Source organism: Vigna radiata, unplaced genomic scaffold (genome assembly GCF_000741045.1).
Source record: "Vigna radiata var. radiata cultivar VC1973A unplaced genomic scaffold, Vradiata_ver6 scaffold_267, whole genome shotgun sequence".
NCBI classification, from domain to species: Eukaryota; Viridiplantae; Streptophyta; class Magnoliopsida; order Fabales; family Fabaceae; genus Vigna; species Vigna radiata.
The window spans coordinates 455,153-469,371 of NW_014543982.1; the positions used below are offsets into that span (position 1 = coordinate 455,153).

Consider the following 14,219-nt stretch of genomic DNA (forward strand, 5'->3'; position numbering starts at 1 on the left):
ATAACCCGACCACTGGTCAAAGGGGCTAAGAAAGCAGCAAACCTCTGTAGCAAGAATAACATACAACAAAAGATATGTGAACAAGCTTCTCAAAGGGAATAAANAAGACCACAAGGANACCAAANGGAATATCATATCTNTGAAAAAGCAAATCACCTGATCAACATTTTTTATGGCACTCAAATATTCACCAGTTGGGGAAACATCAGCCACAGAATTCAACAAATTCTCCCGAGGTATCCTTACATTGTCAAACCTGAGGATCCGTGTCCAGAGTTTCTGAGTTCATTCATTTATANGAGATTCATTTTTCAGGCACAACTTGTTTGAAAATGCGTGTATTTTACCAGATACGGCCATTATCAACTCCATTCACACCAATTTTGTGACCACAATCAGCTATTCGAATGTTTGGACATATGTTNCCATCTGAATCCCTGATTTGGGCAATGAATGCATGCACCCCTTGATTGCTTCCATTTATATAGAGCTGTGAAAAGACTATAGTATGTGTTGCATGCTGAATCAAGAGAACAAGTTAATAAAAGAGGGTTAATATATACAAAGTTGGAGCAGGAGAAAAATGTAAGCACCCGATCTTATCAATTATACAAAAAGAATCATTACATTNGCTGCACCACCAATCCAATACTTCTGGCCCGATTCACATGGAGTATTGACTACAAATTCTCCCGTGTTTGAATCATAAGTAGTGATTGTTTCAATGCCTCGCACCTGTAAAATTTAGTGTGGAAAGAGTTATTAAAGGTGACGGAAAAATCATAAGAGATTACTAGCGGATCAAATGAACCCAACTAATTTAGCAATCTTCACGTACATTACTTCCATGACCCAACTCAGACAAAGCAAAACAACCCTTCATATCATAGTTTTCAGTAGCACGTAACCACTTGTCATGATGGTGCTTGGTTCCCAAAAACTTCACGGCCCCTCCCCTGAAATCCATAATCAACCATTCAAGTTAGCTTGAAAAAGGTACTTTAGGGACCAACTTGATATCGTTTTCTAACTTTCACCAACTCAGAAAAAAAAAGGATAAATCACGTTTGTCCTCCTTAAAAATGTTTGGAAAAGGATTTACAATCAGTTAATCACATCAGTCCCACTATTACAAGTATTCAATACAACATTATTCATGACATTAGTATATCTCCCTATCATTGCAGGTTGATTACTTGTGAGCACAGGTCTAGGATACAATGTATTTGGAACAACTCAATGAATTTTAAGAGCTTCATGCATTTGGAAGCCCCCATCCAAAACGAGTGTTGTACACAGAGCTGAGAACAGAGGGAATTCTAGGAATAACTTTTTCAATTTTAGAACCCCTTACTAAATTTAGTAGATTTTTTAGGATATTGTTACCTTTTCAGAGACTAGTGCCAGCAACTACCACATGTTACACAATTCATCCAACCATACCTAACTTGAATTATACAGCTACCAAACAATCAAATCCAAATTACAAAATGTTGAACATTGTGTATAAAACGACAAAACGATAACCTCTCCTGAACTGATGAACACTCTTAGGATAAAAAGGTTATTTATCCAAGAATAAACGTGGAGATATGAAGAAAGAAAACAAAACATAACCTAAACGACAACCTCTGCCGAACTGCTGAACACTCTTAAGACAAAAAAAATTATTTATCCAAGAAACAAAGTGGAGAATGGAAAAAGAAAACAAAGAGTATTACTACTTTAGAGACTACGGTTCGATGTGGGTAAAAGCTAGAAGCAATTAAATGAATTTCTCTTCCGAAAATATACAACTTTTTCAAGTAGAGAACTTCTCCCGAAGACCCTTTTAACATTTTATTCATGCACACGCTATTTAGGAGATAGTAATTCTTTTCAAACATGCTCCAATAAACTTCAGCATAAGAAATACTTTAAAGAAAAAATTAAAATTAACTCAGTAAATAAATTTGAGCATGGGTCGAGCAATAAATAATGTCTACCGATTATCTGTATGCTAGCACGTGATATCTGTTTAAAAAAATATTAGTAGATATTTTAAAAATCATAAATACTCGTAAATATTCAAAGATTTTTTAAAATAATATTTTATAAGTTTTAAATTAAAATATAAATAAAATTACAAAAAATAAATAAAATTTAATCTAAATTAATTTAAATATAAATTAATATTTTAATTTTAATTAAATTAAATTTAATAAAATATAAAATAATTTCAATTTTAATTAAATTTAATATAAGAAAATACAAATTAAATTTTTATTTTTATTTTTTTAGGAAACATATATTCAATTATAATATTACATCTCAACTTGTTTATAAAAAAATGTTAAAATTATTTGTATTCACAAATAATAGAGTTAAATATGTTTTTGTCCCTTAACTTGTAGAGAAAATTTGAATTAGTTCCTCTTCAAAACTTTTGTCTAATTTAGTTTTCGAACTCTAGATATGAATTTAGTTTTTTTAACCAAATTTTGTTAACTTTATTTGATGTTTCAAACGCATTTCTAAGTTAACATTGAGGCAAAAATGAGTCAAACAGTATAAATAATCCAAATGCTATCATGAAACGCATTTGAAATAATATCAAATAAAGTTAACAAAATTTGGTTAGAAGGACTAAAATCATACCTTTCTAAAGTTGGGGGACTAAATTAGACTAAAGTTTTAAAGAGGAAATAATTTCAATTTTCACTTAAACTTAAAGGACTAAAAACATATTTAACCCCCAAATAATAAATACATACGAATATTAACTATTTGATAACTGAATATTTTTCTCATTTCTATTTAATCATAAGTTAAAATTAATATTTTAGAAAGCTAATAAAAATTATTTTTGCAAATTATGCAAAAGCTAAATATATGAAATCGTATAATTTTTTTGACTTTCTTCTCCCAAAATCTAACAAAGAAGTCGAAAGCTATAGTTGTCGTATAAATGGTTTCTGATGAGTTGACAATATAAAACTATTGAAAATAGCACTCCATAGAAACTAAGCTCTTAGTTAAATTTCGACTACTCTAAAGAAGAAAACTATAGAAAAAGAAGAGAAAACATAACGAACCAGAGGAAGTAGTGAACCCCAAGCTTAACAGAAAGGGAGTGATCATACATCCCCATAACCTCATGGAGCGCGAGTTTCCTCAGCTCCTCCGCCGGGCCCTCGCCAGTCAGCCACCCTCGGAAAACCCCTCTCTCCACAAGATACTCGATGCGCCTCATGGTGGCTTCGCGCTGCTGCTCCATCGACTGGTTGTAGTCGGGGCAGACGAAGATTCTGCCGGCGCGCTCGCGACGGTTGAAGAGTGCGCTCTGCACGATGACGGAAAAGAGCCAATCGCGGTCCTCCAGATTGTGCCCGTCCATTAACCTCCGCATCTCCCGCAAGTCGAACGCGAATTCGTTGGAGAGCTCGGGAGGGGAGTAGCTCAGGCAGCGGTGGGGCTGCAGAACGGAGGAAGGCGGCGGTGCACGGAGGAGGAGGTGGTTGGTTAAGATCTCGGTTCGGCGGGAGACTTGGTGATCCATGGCGAGAGAGCTGGGGAATGGTGGATGGGAAGTTGACGAGCCAGAACTCAGTGAGTCTATGACAAAGAAACTGGTGACTCTTTCTATATATATAATGTATTAAAAAGTCGAGTAAGAAAATGTCGTTAATATTTTAGAAATGTATAAGTTAAGAGAAAAAGATGGGAACATTTATAGTTTTTTAATATATATAATAAAGAGAAAATAGTTATGAAAAAGTAAATTTTTATAATTTATTATAAAAGAAATACATATAAAACATAAAAAAATAATATCAAATAAATATAAAAAATTTATATATATTAAAATATCATTTTTTTCAAGTTAAATGATTTCGTATGTTTTAAACATATTAATGAAAAACTAATAAATAAAATTAATTAATAATTACAAACTTTTTATTTTATTTTTAATTAGTGGTTTAATTATACTTCATATTTTTTTCTTACTAATGGTCCTATAGAGAATTCTTCTATAAACATATTTTAATTAAATAATATAAAATAATTATTTCATAAAACATGTTTCTTTCGTCTTATAGTTTACTTTGTTTATTATCTCTATATTTTCTCTTACGTCAATCTAGTATTGACTTTTTTCTTTATGTGTAATACAAAAATGCTGGTCTAAATGCGGGTTCTTCTATTAATTGAAATTTATTAAAAATTATAAATTTTTGTTTTACATGTCTTAAACAAATACCTTTTCCATTTTATAATTTTTAGTAAAATTTATATTCTTAACAAAATTATGTCATAAAATGTATTGGTGAGAACAATTCTTCCACTCTCTTTAGCATTTCTCCACCCATACATATCGTTTTACGGTTTATCGTTATTATTACTAAACAAATTAATCTTTAATTTTTATATTTTTATGTTGGATGTGTCCAGGAACACTCTTAGTTGTTGTTCTGTGCCTGGAGAGCTTGGAAATTGCTTGAAGTTGTCAGTCCATATGTTGTTAAATCTCTTTGATCCACGCGGGGATGTCGTTGGTAATTTTGGAAAATTGGATTCGGTGAATGATAAGCTGAAATATTTTGGAGCGTCAATGTTTGTGGAGGTTTTGTCACTTCTGAAGCTGAAAATATTGTGGACTCCCATGAAGGTGTTGGCGTGGTAGAGGAGGTTGGTGTTGGTGAAGATGGCGAGGTAGAAGACGAGGGCGACAAAGAAGAATTTCTTTACGATGATGGGGATGTCGAACACAATGCATAATCCACCACCACCTCGTTTGTCAATCCTTGTAGGTGAAAAAAATAGATAGAGTTGACTCAGTTTCAGAAAAAGAAAAAATAATGTGGTACACCTTAGCCAACTTAGCCTAATTTTGATGTCGTTAGTTTTGGAGGACGAAAAATTATAGTTTCCTTAAGAACAAGGATCAAAGTGTACCAAAGTTTGAAAGAGGGACTAAATCTAAAATCGCATGATAGTTGGGGGGAGTAAAAACATATTTAATCTTAATATTTTTCAAATATTTTATAAAATGAAAAGTATAAAATTAGGTCCAAAATTTCAACGCATGGATAAAAAATAGGTTTAAATTTTAGTTTATTATGAATCAAATTTTGACTTAAAAACAAGGTTTAGTTGGGTAATTCTTTTAACAAAGGGTATTTTTTGGGATTTTCTTTTAAAATAAGGTTTAATCATCGATTAACCATTAGATTTTTTGTCTACTTCGAAAACTCTCTCATTGTTTAGAAGTCTAAGTAATAAATAGTTTTATGTAACCCTTACGAGACCGAATATTGTGTGCTTGCTTCTACACTTCTACAACCTATAAACTAAAGTGGCTCACGTATCTTCTTCATGACTTTGGCATCTCCTTTACACAATGAGAAATGCCTAAACAATGAAAGGAGGAGGCATGAGTAATGGACCACGACGTTAGTAATGGAGTGAGGCACGACCTTGATGAACATGCGACAAAGACTGAAACACATCACTATGCGTTTCCTCATTGCAAAAAGAAACATTAAATAGAGCAAAACAAATGTGATAAAGAGGAAAACGAACCTCTAAGAATCGATATGATTTGTGGCGACCAAAAATATAAATGAAGAGGAGATGAGAACAAGATGTTTCGCAGCAACCAACAATGGCAATGGAGAAGGGATTTAGATAGCAAGGAGACCGACAATGGCCTATTCAATAAAAATGGAGATGGGAGAGTGTAGTTTTTCACAAGTGTAGAGGAGATACAAAGGTTCTACAGTAACACAATGTTGTGGCAGGGAACTAACTTTTCTAAAAATTTAACCTTAGGCAGAAGAATAGGTTTTGATTCTTTGTAGAACCGAAGCTTATAGTTGTGCAAATGTTTTCAAAAATGTCACTACGTCATTATAGGCTTTGGTTATTTAAATACTGAAGCCTATAGTTGTATAAATAATTTCAAAAATGTCATTACGTTTTGAAAGGTTTTGTTTTTCTTGAAATTGAATCCTATTAGGCGAAATTAAATAATCATTATGCACTAGTACAAGCATCAACACTCCAAGATGGGAATGAAAAACATTTATTCCCAACTTAGGGGGGATGATAAACTCTTTTTCTATTCCTTCACCCAACAACTTTACATACCGCCTAACAACTTCATGCCTAGCTTAAGCATAAGTGTAGTCACTTTGTGTTTTCTGTTTTATTTATTAGTTTGTTTTTTCGTGTTGCCTTTTTTTTTTCTTTTATAAACTCTTTTGTATGTATATGTTAGATATCTTGCATTTTATGTTAATGAGGGAAACATAGACTTTTGATATTGATAAATGTTGTTTCTTTAACAATATCTTTTATTTAACATATTTATGTTTGATTTGCAAATATACTTATATCACTCTTCATTATAAATATATTACCCTATCTGTAGTTTAGACACAAGGGAGATTAACCATATACCTAGTTTTACCATATTCAATATTATATCAAAGCCTAAAGCTTTTGATAGTCAATATTTTAATTTTGAATTCATTGAGAGAGGATTATATTGGTTCTTATCATAGAACATGAGTTCTTATCAAAGATTGAGATCTTTGTAGCAAATCTTCTTTGACTCATCAATATGCTAGATTATGACATCTCCATCTCTATCTTATTTATTCGTTCTTCTATGTCTTTTTATCCTAATTGAGGAATAAAATTTGGAAATGATTGTACTCTTTCCTAAATAAGATTGTAGCATTTTGGCAACAATCAACTACGCTAAAGTTGCCTCCTTCTCCTCTTTTAGGATTTATGCTTATTGTCTTGATTGGAAAACTTTAGTGTTTTAGGGATTTTCTCTCTCTTCTTCCGTGTTGTCTTCCAGTATCTCTTCTACCACTAATGTGTCTGACCCGTCAGTCTTTACTAACTATGTCAATGTGCACTTGGCCATTGATAAGTTAAATGACACTAATTATGCGACGTAAATGTGTTGGAGAAAATCGGCAAGTGTACCGAGTCGCACAAGTAATATAAAATGGTAAGACCAAGTATCGTATCCTAGAGGACTCTCGACGCTAAATAGTCGTGTGGTAACAAGATTAATTAAGACTTAAAATAAAGGAGATCATTGTATTTATGTGCAAAAATAATAAATAAAATAAAAATGCAATTGATCAATGACAAAAGAGCACATAGATGAGCGGATGTTGATTTATATGAGATGGATATGTTGTTGGGGTTAGATTTCACCAAGTTCCCTCTCATGTATGTAAGAATTCTTCTTTATGCATTAATGCCAACGTCTCTCACTAAATTACCTAAACCCGATCACTCGGTAAATAAGTTTGTCCCTAATTACCAGTTCGTACAATTCCTAACATTCCTGGTAAAAAGATGTGAAGAACAAGAGATTAAGACGACCAAGACTCATACCCTCATCCCTAAAAAATATAGCCCTTAGGAGCACTTCAACAAGAACCTGAATTGTAAGGAACCTCTCGACACTCATGCTAATGAATGAGTTAAACACAACAAACATTGAAACATATGAATTACTCTAACAATTAATGAAAACGCATATGGAATTAAGAATCAATTCAAATACATGAGAGTTTACAAGGTTACATCATCCCCCAACATCAAATAGAAATCAGTTCCCCATAGACATGGGGGAACTCTTTGAACAATGGAAGAAAGAATGAGAATGAAAGCCTAAGAATTGGGAACAAAGTGTACTACTATGCTCTTCTCTGCCAGGGATGCAAAACCTAGAGCCACGGGGTCCTTTAAATAGTGTTGGAGGCGTGCCAAAACAGGGTCCGGTCTAAAAGAATCGAAATAGAGTAGAAACAGGCCCAATCCATGAAAGTCAACGCCCAGGCGGTCTAGGAGGACGCCCAGGTGGTTATAACACTTCATGTAAGGCCCAGGCCTTCAATTTGACAAACCAAGCTTCGATGCCCCACCGCCCAAGCGGCCAGGGCCACAACACGGGCGGCGAACGTCGATTCTACACGCTCAAGCCTCGCTTCTAGACGCCCGAGCTTCGTGTTGTTCGTCCTTCTGGTGCCTTTTTAAGCCCTTCCGAGCTCCATCTTCTTGGCTTTTCATCTATGCTTCCAGTATTACCTCAATCTCTGTCTAAACAAGGGGAATTAGTCATAAAACCATTAAAATCAACCTCAACTCTTTTATTCACACAACTTAATGAAAAAGCATGAGTCCAAACAAGTTTCTAAGTGAAAAAGTGTGTTTTTAGTATCAAAATTACATCACAAATAACGGTGTTTTACACCGTTATCAAAATGTCAAACATTAATCTTTGGCTTGAGAGTCAGGAGTATCTTGATCATCTTACTCAAAAACTGACTAATATTGCTCTCGGTGACTTTTCCAACTAGAAGAAAATTGATGTTCAATTATGTATGATTCTCATGAAAACATCCAATCTTCTTTAAAACAAATTTTTCGTGCCTACATCACATGCTTTGAAGTGTGGGAACATACCAAATTATTATACACCAATGATACTCAACATCTTTATGGTGTTTGTCACGATCTTTTCAATGTTGTTGCTCCTTAAAATCAAGACTCTATGACTAATTATTTGGATAAGATCCATGCTTCTTTTCATGAATTTAATGAGGTTTTACCTCCTGCCTCTACTTTAGCCTAAGAAATAAAACAACGGTAAAAGTTCTTCATGGTATTGGCTTTACATGAACTTGCTGATAAATATTCTCATGTCTGTGATCAGATTTCTAGTTACCTTATTATACCTAAATTTATTTCTACTTATTCAACTCTTTTGCATGTTCCAAGTAAACCTATAAGTAATACACTTGTTTTCGTCAATGATTCCTCTACTTTGGTATCTCAACGTGATAATCGTAACCACTCTCGCAAGTCAGAAAGAAGATGTCACAAAAAGTGATCATTGTGGCAAGTTGCCACAATATTGACAGGTGCCATACATAACATGATCATCCTCGCTTTATTGATGTTGCTCAAACTGATTCCCCCTCATAACCATCTATTATGGATCCTCCTTCTTTTGATACTATCGATAAATCTCCTTCCACTACTTTTATTGCACGCATAGGTACATTTTTTATTAGTATGACTCAATCCTCGTTTATTGGTCCTTAGGGTTTTTATGCAAATAAATTAGAAAAGTTCAATGAACCTAAGAGGTTCAAGAACCTTCTTCAAGGGATAGATGCATGCATAAGGTCCTTTCACCTCTAAACAAGGTTCCTAAGGGTTCTTTAAGATCCAAGCAAGCCCAAAAATAAACTTGGTTGCATTCCACTCAAGAATCAAGTTTAAACATCCAAAACTAACATTTTGTCAAACTTTGATTGGAATAATTGATTATTTGGTAAAATAATCAATTATTTCACAGACTGATCCTAATAAATGGCCAAAATACACTCGAATAATCGATTATTGGGAGAGAAAAAAATAATTATTTCAGAGGCTGGTTCAAAAAAATGGCCAAAATATAAACTTAAATGAAAAGAAACCTTGGCCCAAATACAAGGCCTAAAGAAATTACTTATTTACATATTTATAAGGGTTAAAAGAAGGGAAGATAATTTAATCTCCATAAGAGTAGAGTTCTTTGAAGTCCTTCTTTCTCTTCTAATGTCCTAACCCTAGTTCAAGTTGTAGCTCCCTGGATGGGTCTCTATCAAGCTTCTTGGATGTGTTTTCATCATACCCTCCCTCTTAAAAATGATTTGTCCTCAGATTGGAAAGATATCTAAGAGACCACAACTTTGGTTATTTATTTCCTCCAGAATCAAAGATGTACCTACAATAACCATCAAACAAAAATTGAATGAGTTTCTGTACCAAAGTAAGAACATATCTAAAGTAAATAACAAATGAATAAAGCCTTTTCGTATTTTTGAAATGATTTTTCTTAAGAAAAATTATTTTGTATCCTTCGTGAAAGAAAGTTATTTTATTTGTGTACATGGATGAACCTATGACATATTGTCACGACCTACCAAGTAAGGTATGCTTAATTTACATAGGAGCAATGTCACATAAAACGCTTTCATCAAAATTGCCAATAGAAATGGGTATACTGAATTTGTCTTTAACTATCATTCCATGTCATCTTTAATCCACTCAAGTTTGTAAGACTTTGGATGGGGTTTAGTAGTCAAATCTAACTTTTCCACCAACATTGAACTATAACAATTAAAATTATAGTTATTATCAACAATAGCAAAAACAATTGTCATAACAAATGTTACATCTCATGTGGAAGAGATTCTCTTGTTATTATCTTCTCTAAATTGTTATTTTTGTTTCTGCAAATGTCACCTTCAATGAATTTTATTTTACTTTAAGGGTTTGTCTTCTTATGTGTCTCTATCTACGATTGTTAATATTATTGTTATTTGTGATCCTCCTGTTGTGCATAGTCCACTGTCAAATTCTCCTATAACAACAAAGTTAGGTTGTTACAAACTAGTAATCTAAATAAAACTATTATGGTAGACAAAATTAACTATCTTACATGCACCATAGTTGAATAATGGAAATATTCAACATCTTGTCTCCCACAATGATCTCGGATACATCATTGAATGTGATATATACTGGCATATGGGGGGGAGACCAAATACTCTTAAATCCCAATATATTTGTATTGATCCTTTGTTGAACCTGGGAATTCTTGACATTAGTTTTGCTATTGGATCATCCTCCGCTTCAGCCATGTCATCATATTCAGGTATTGGTGCCTCATGCATCGACTACTTTTGAGGACGTGTGAACTGAAGATAAGATTTTCAAAGTTATGAAGAAATATTTTTAAATGAAAATATAAAATTAGTAATGATATAAATATTATACCTGTTGTGTAGCAATGTGTGTGATAATCAATGCTCTAGGCCAGGCTAAAAAACTTCCTCTAGCCTCCCCCACAAATTGAACTTCTGGAGTGGGTACAGGCACCTAAGCCTGGGGATCCCGAACCTCGTCAATCATGACAATCACGTGCTGGGGTGATATGGGAACACCATGAATAGTTTTCCCTCCCTCAACTACTCATCCAACAGCAACAATGCGTGGGGGATCCCCATCAACCAACAACTTATATTGACCAATGTACTCAGTAGGTTCAACAACGGAGCAGGATCCTCTGGTGCTGATAGGAGGTGGTGTGGGAGTTTCAGTGGGCACACCCAGGGTGCCCGTCGTCATGGATTGTAGCTTCTCTTCAAGCGCGTTTTGCATTTCTTTTTGTTCCTGTAACTGCCCCATGAATCGTTGCTCCATTTGGCGAAGTCTTTCCTCCCACTGAAGATCCATTTGCCTCAGTGCATACTGATTCGTTGATTGAGTTGTTTTTTGAACAGGACCAAAATAGTCACGAAGACCAATCGCTCTAGGAACTCCACGTACACGTCTTGGGTGCTCCGGTTTTCCAATGGTCGTTGTTAGAATGTCCTCCCTACCTTGGGGAGTATATGTTCCCTGTGTCTGCTGCTCAACCAACTCATCCTGCACATAAAAAAAAACTATGTTACTTAAATTGCATGATATGATAAATACAGAATCAAAAAATGTTTACAATTTCAACTTACAATTCTTTGTGAGATCAATGCAGCTGAGGCATATGTCATGTTCCCATCTGATTTCATCTGAGAAGCCTTCCACATCTTGTACCTTGTATGTGGAGGTGCAAGGTCCGGGGACTCAAGCCCTAACTCATCTGCTCGACTCTTTTTAATTTTCTTCTCAAGTTTCGCACAACCACCTCGTGATAACACGTGTGGTGCATCATTTAGCCTTTTCCTTTCTTGGGCGGCTAACCTTTTACCCTGTAAAACCATGTATATTCATAACTATATAATAATAACTCCTTTTAGGACGTTGTTTGTTAAGATAAATACCTTTCATTCCTCACTCTCTCTAGATGCACGAAACTGCATCCACTCTTCATCGGTGAAGGAATCATCCTTACTTGGGTTCTCATGTTGTCTGTCTCCAAACACATACAGACGTGTCAGCCTTGTCTTGAAATCCATCCATCTCTTTGCTATTTGTTGTAACACTTTCTTTATCATGTCAAGTGTGTTTGGAACATCATATTTTAGCTGTTTAAAACAAGAAAAATGTTAATAACATAATAAGATCAAAGAAATAAGTATATCAAATTTATTTTAAGTAACCATACTTGAACATCTTGCCATAAGAGGTTCTTCTCGACCTCTGGGACGTCATCCCAAGTTGCATGAAGAATAGAAACATGGGTTTTGGCTATCTTACCCAGATAACTACTAAATCTATCAACATTTGGCCCTGATGCCACACCTGATTTGGGGTCAATCTCAAGATGTCTCCTCTGCCCATGAACCTGTCTGGATGTCACTTCTGGAAATCGTGTCACGCCTCGTGTACGTCTGGTCTATCCTGATGCTGAGTTTGAGTTCGACATACCTGAAAAATAAATACAAGGTTAGTACTAAATGAAATATTCATCCGAATATAAGTACATATATAGTCAAAACAGAAAAAAAGACGTTACATATTAAGATATTGTTTTCTCCCAAATCCTTTCATTGTGATCACTACGAATTGCATGTATGTCATCGACAACGTCATGAATTGAGTCTTCAATGGGTCTTGATGCAGTAGATGTTGTCTCAAGTATATCAAGAGATTCTTCATCATCATACCTGTGCATGTTTTTTGCTTCCAAAACCATTGACAATTTTTCATTCGCTGGATCACTTACATAGAATATTTGCCTTTCTTGCTGGCCATAAAAAATGGTTCATCAGTGTAATTCATTTTTTTTAAGATCTACTAATGTGAAACCAGAGCCATCTGTCATGACACCATAATTTATATCAACCCATTTACACTTGAAAACGAGGACTCTAAACCTCACATAACCCATCTCCCATATTTCTTGTATTACTCCAAAATAACTCATTGATGCAGTGATTGGATTTTTGTCTTTAGAAATAGAAAAGTGCACAGACTCAGCTTGTAGTGTAACCTCACTATTTTGAACCCTACTTTTGTCATCTTCTTCCTTTGTCTGAAAAGAGATATTGTTTATATAGTACCCACCATATGTAATCACATCTGTGTTCAGCCCACGAGATAACCTCAATAGAGTTTCAGAAACATGTGGAGTCGCATAAATCTTTTTCTTAAACCATTGTAAGAAGGTTTTGACATGTTCATTAAGATGCCATTTTTCACTCATTCTTGGGTGTGATGCCTTTATTTCATTAACGTGTTCAGAAATGTGAATCACATCATCAGTGTTGTTTAAGATGTACAAATGAGCTTGATCAACTTCTATTCTACTAACACTTTGAATCCTCATACCACGACCCTTACCTTCACATTTTCCTTCATGTATGCTCTTGGGCAGACCCACTGGTTCACAACTTGGCATATAAGCTGAACAAAATTCAACGGCTTCTACTGTAATGTATCTCTCTATGATTGAAGCTTCTGGTCTATAATGATTCTTGACATATCCCTTTAAGATTTTCATGTATCTTTCAATAGGGTACATCCACCTTCAGTAAATCGGCCTACATATTTGAATTTCTCAAACTATATGAACGATCAAATGAACCATGATATCAAAAAAAGGTGGAAAATACATCTCCAATTCCAATAGTTGTCTTATTCCTTCATTTTCCAATTGATCTAAACATCGAGGTTCAACAACTTTCTTGCAAATGGCATTAAAGAACAAACACAGACGTGTTAGAATACCCTAAACAGAAGGAGGTAATATGCCTCGAATAACAACTGGTAACAATTGTTGCATCAATATATGACAATCATGAGACTCTAAACCAACTAACTTTAACTCTTGCATAAAAACAAGCACTAGTGCAAAAACATCTTATAACGTCACGCGTTTAACGTCGAACCACTCAATAGTCAAAGTTAAAAATGACCGGTGGCATTTTTGTAAATAAATGCAATTATTAAACGTCATTTAAAATTGTAATTCGACGTAAAAGAATATAAAACGTCGAATGCCCCAGCGTTAGACGTTAAAAGGTTAGTGAATTCAAAAAAAAAATGGGCGGAAGATTGCAAATTCATTCACTTTATCTTAGCGCGCAGGACCCTTTTCTCTGCTCAAACTTTTTTCGAACGAAGTTGGACGACCATCACATGTAATCTTTCTTTCATTTGATACAAATGCATGTTAATTAACTACTTTAGGTATGATTTTCGTTTGTTTTCACCGA

At 34.4% G+C, this 14,219-nt stretch overlaps 2 protein-coding genes across 4 annotated transcripts in view; both read right to left on the bottom strand.

Annotated features, from left to right (window-relative positions):
• The window catches only part of LOC106755129 (acyl-coenzyme A oxidase 3, peroxisomal-like), an 8,797-nt gene extending 5,105 nt beyond the window's left edge, over positions 1 to 3,692 (bottom strand). The window contains exons 1-6 of the mRNA XM_022778162.1: positions 3,075 to 3,692; positions 839 to 956; positions 628 to 735; positions 348 to 520; positions 157 to 256; positions 6 to 44 (exon numbers count right to left, since the gene is read on the bottom strand). Of these exons, the coding sequence (XP_022633883.1) occupies positions 6 to 44; positions 157 to 256; positions 348 to 520; positions 628 to 735; positions 839 to 956; positions 3,075 to 3,538 (1,002 nt within the window). The 5' untranslated portion in view covers positions 3,539 to 3,692. The remainder of the gene's footprint in view (positions 1 to 5; positions 45 to 156; positions 257 to 347; positions 521 to 627; positions 736 to 838; positions 957 to 3,074) is intronic.
• Positions 3,693 to 9,521: 5,829 nt separating this feature from the next.
• LOC106755133 lies at positions 9,522 to 13,912 on the bottom strand. Of its 3 annotated transcripts, none has more exons than XR_001375379.2 (7): positions 12,518 to 13,912; positions 12,167 to 12,429; positions 11,883 to 12,086; positions 11,574 to 11,810; positions 10,840 to 11,490; positions 10,502 to 10,760; positions 9,522 to 9,784 (listed from the first exon to the last, which is right to left on the bottom strand). XR_001375379.2 is itself a non-coding variant. In XM_022778160.1 (5 exons), the coding sequence occupies exons 2-3, from the start codon at positions 11,646 to 11,648 to the stop codon at positions 11,035 to 11,037; spliced, it is 531 nt and encodes a 176-aa protein (XP_022633881.1). In that variant the 5' UTR covers positions 11,649 to 11,810; positions 11,883 to 12,109; the 3' UTR covers positions 9,522 to 9,784; positions 10,502 to 10,760; positions 10,840 to 11,034. The 3 variants fall into 3 exon arrangements, 1 of the variants encoding a protein (XP_022633881.1); XR_002667058.1 differs by lacking the exon at positions 9,522 to 9,784 and adding an exon at positions 10,251 to 10,423; XM_022778160.1 differs by lacking the exons at positions 12,167 to 12,429; positions 12,518 to 13,912 and having other exon boundaries at positions 11,883 to 12,109.
• Positions 13,913 to 14,219: the final 307 nt, after the last annotated feature.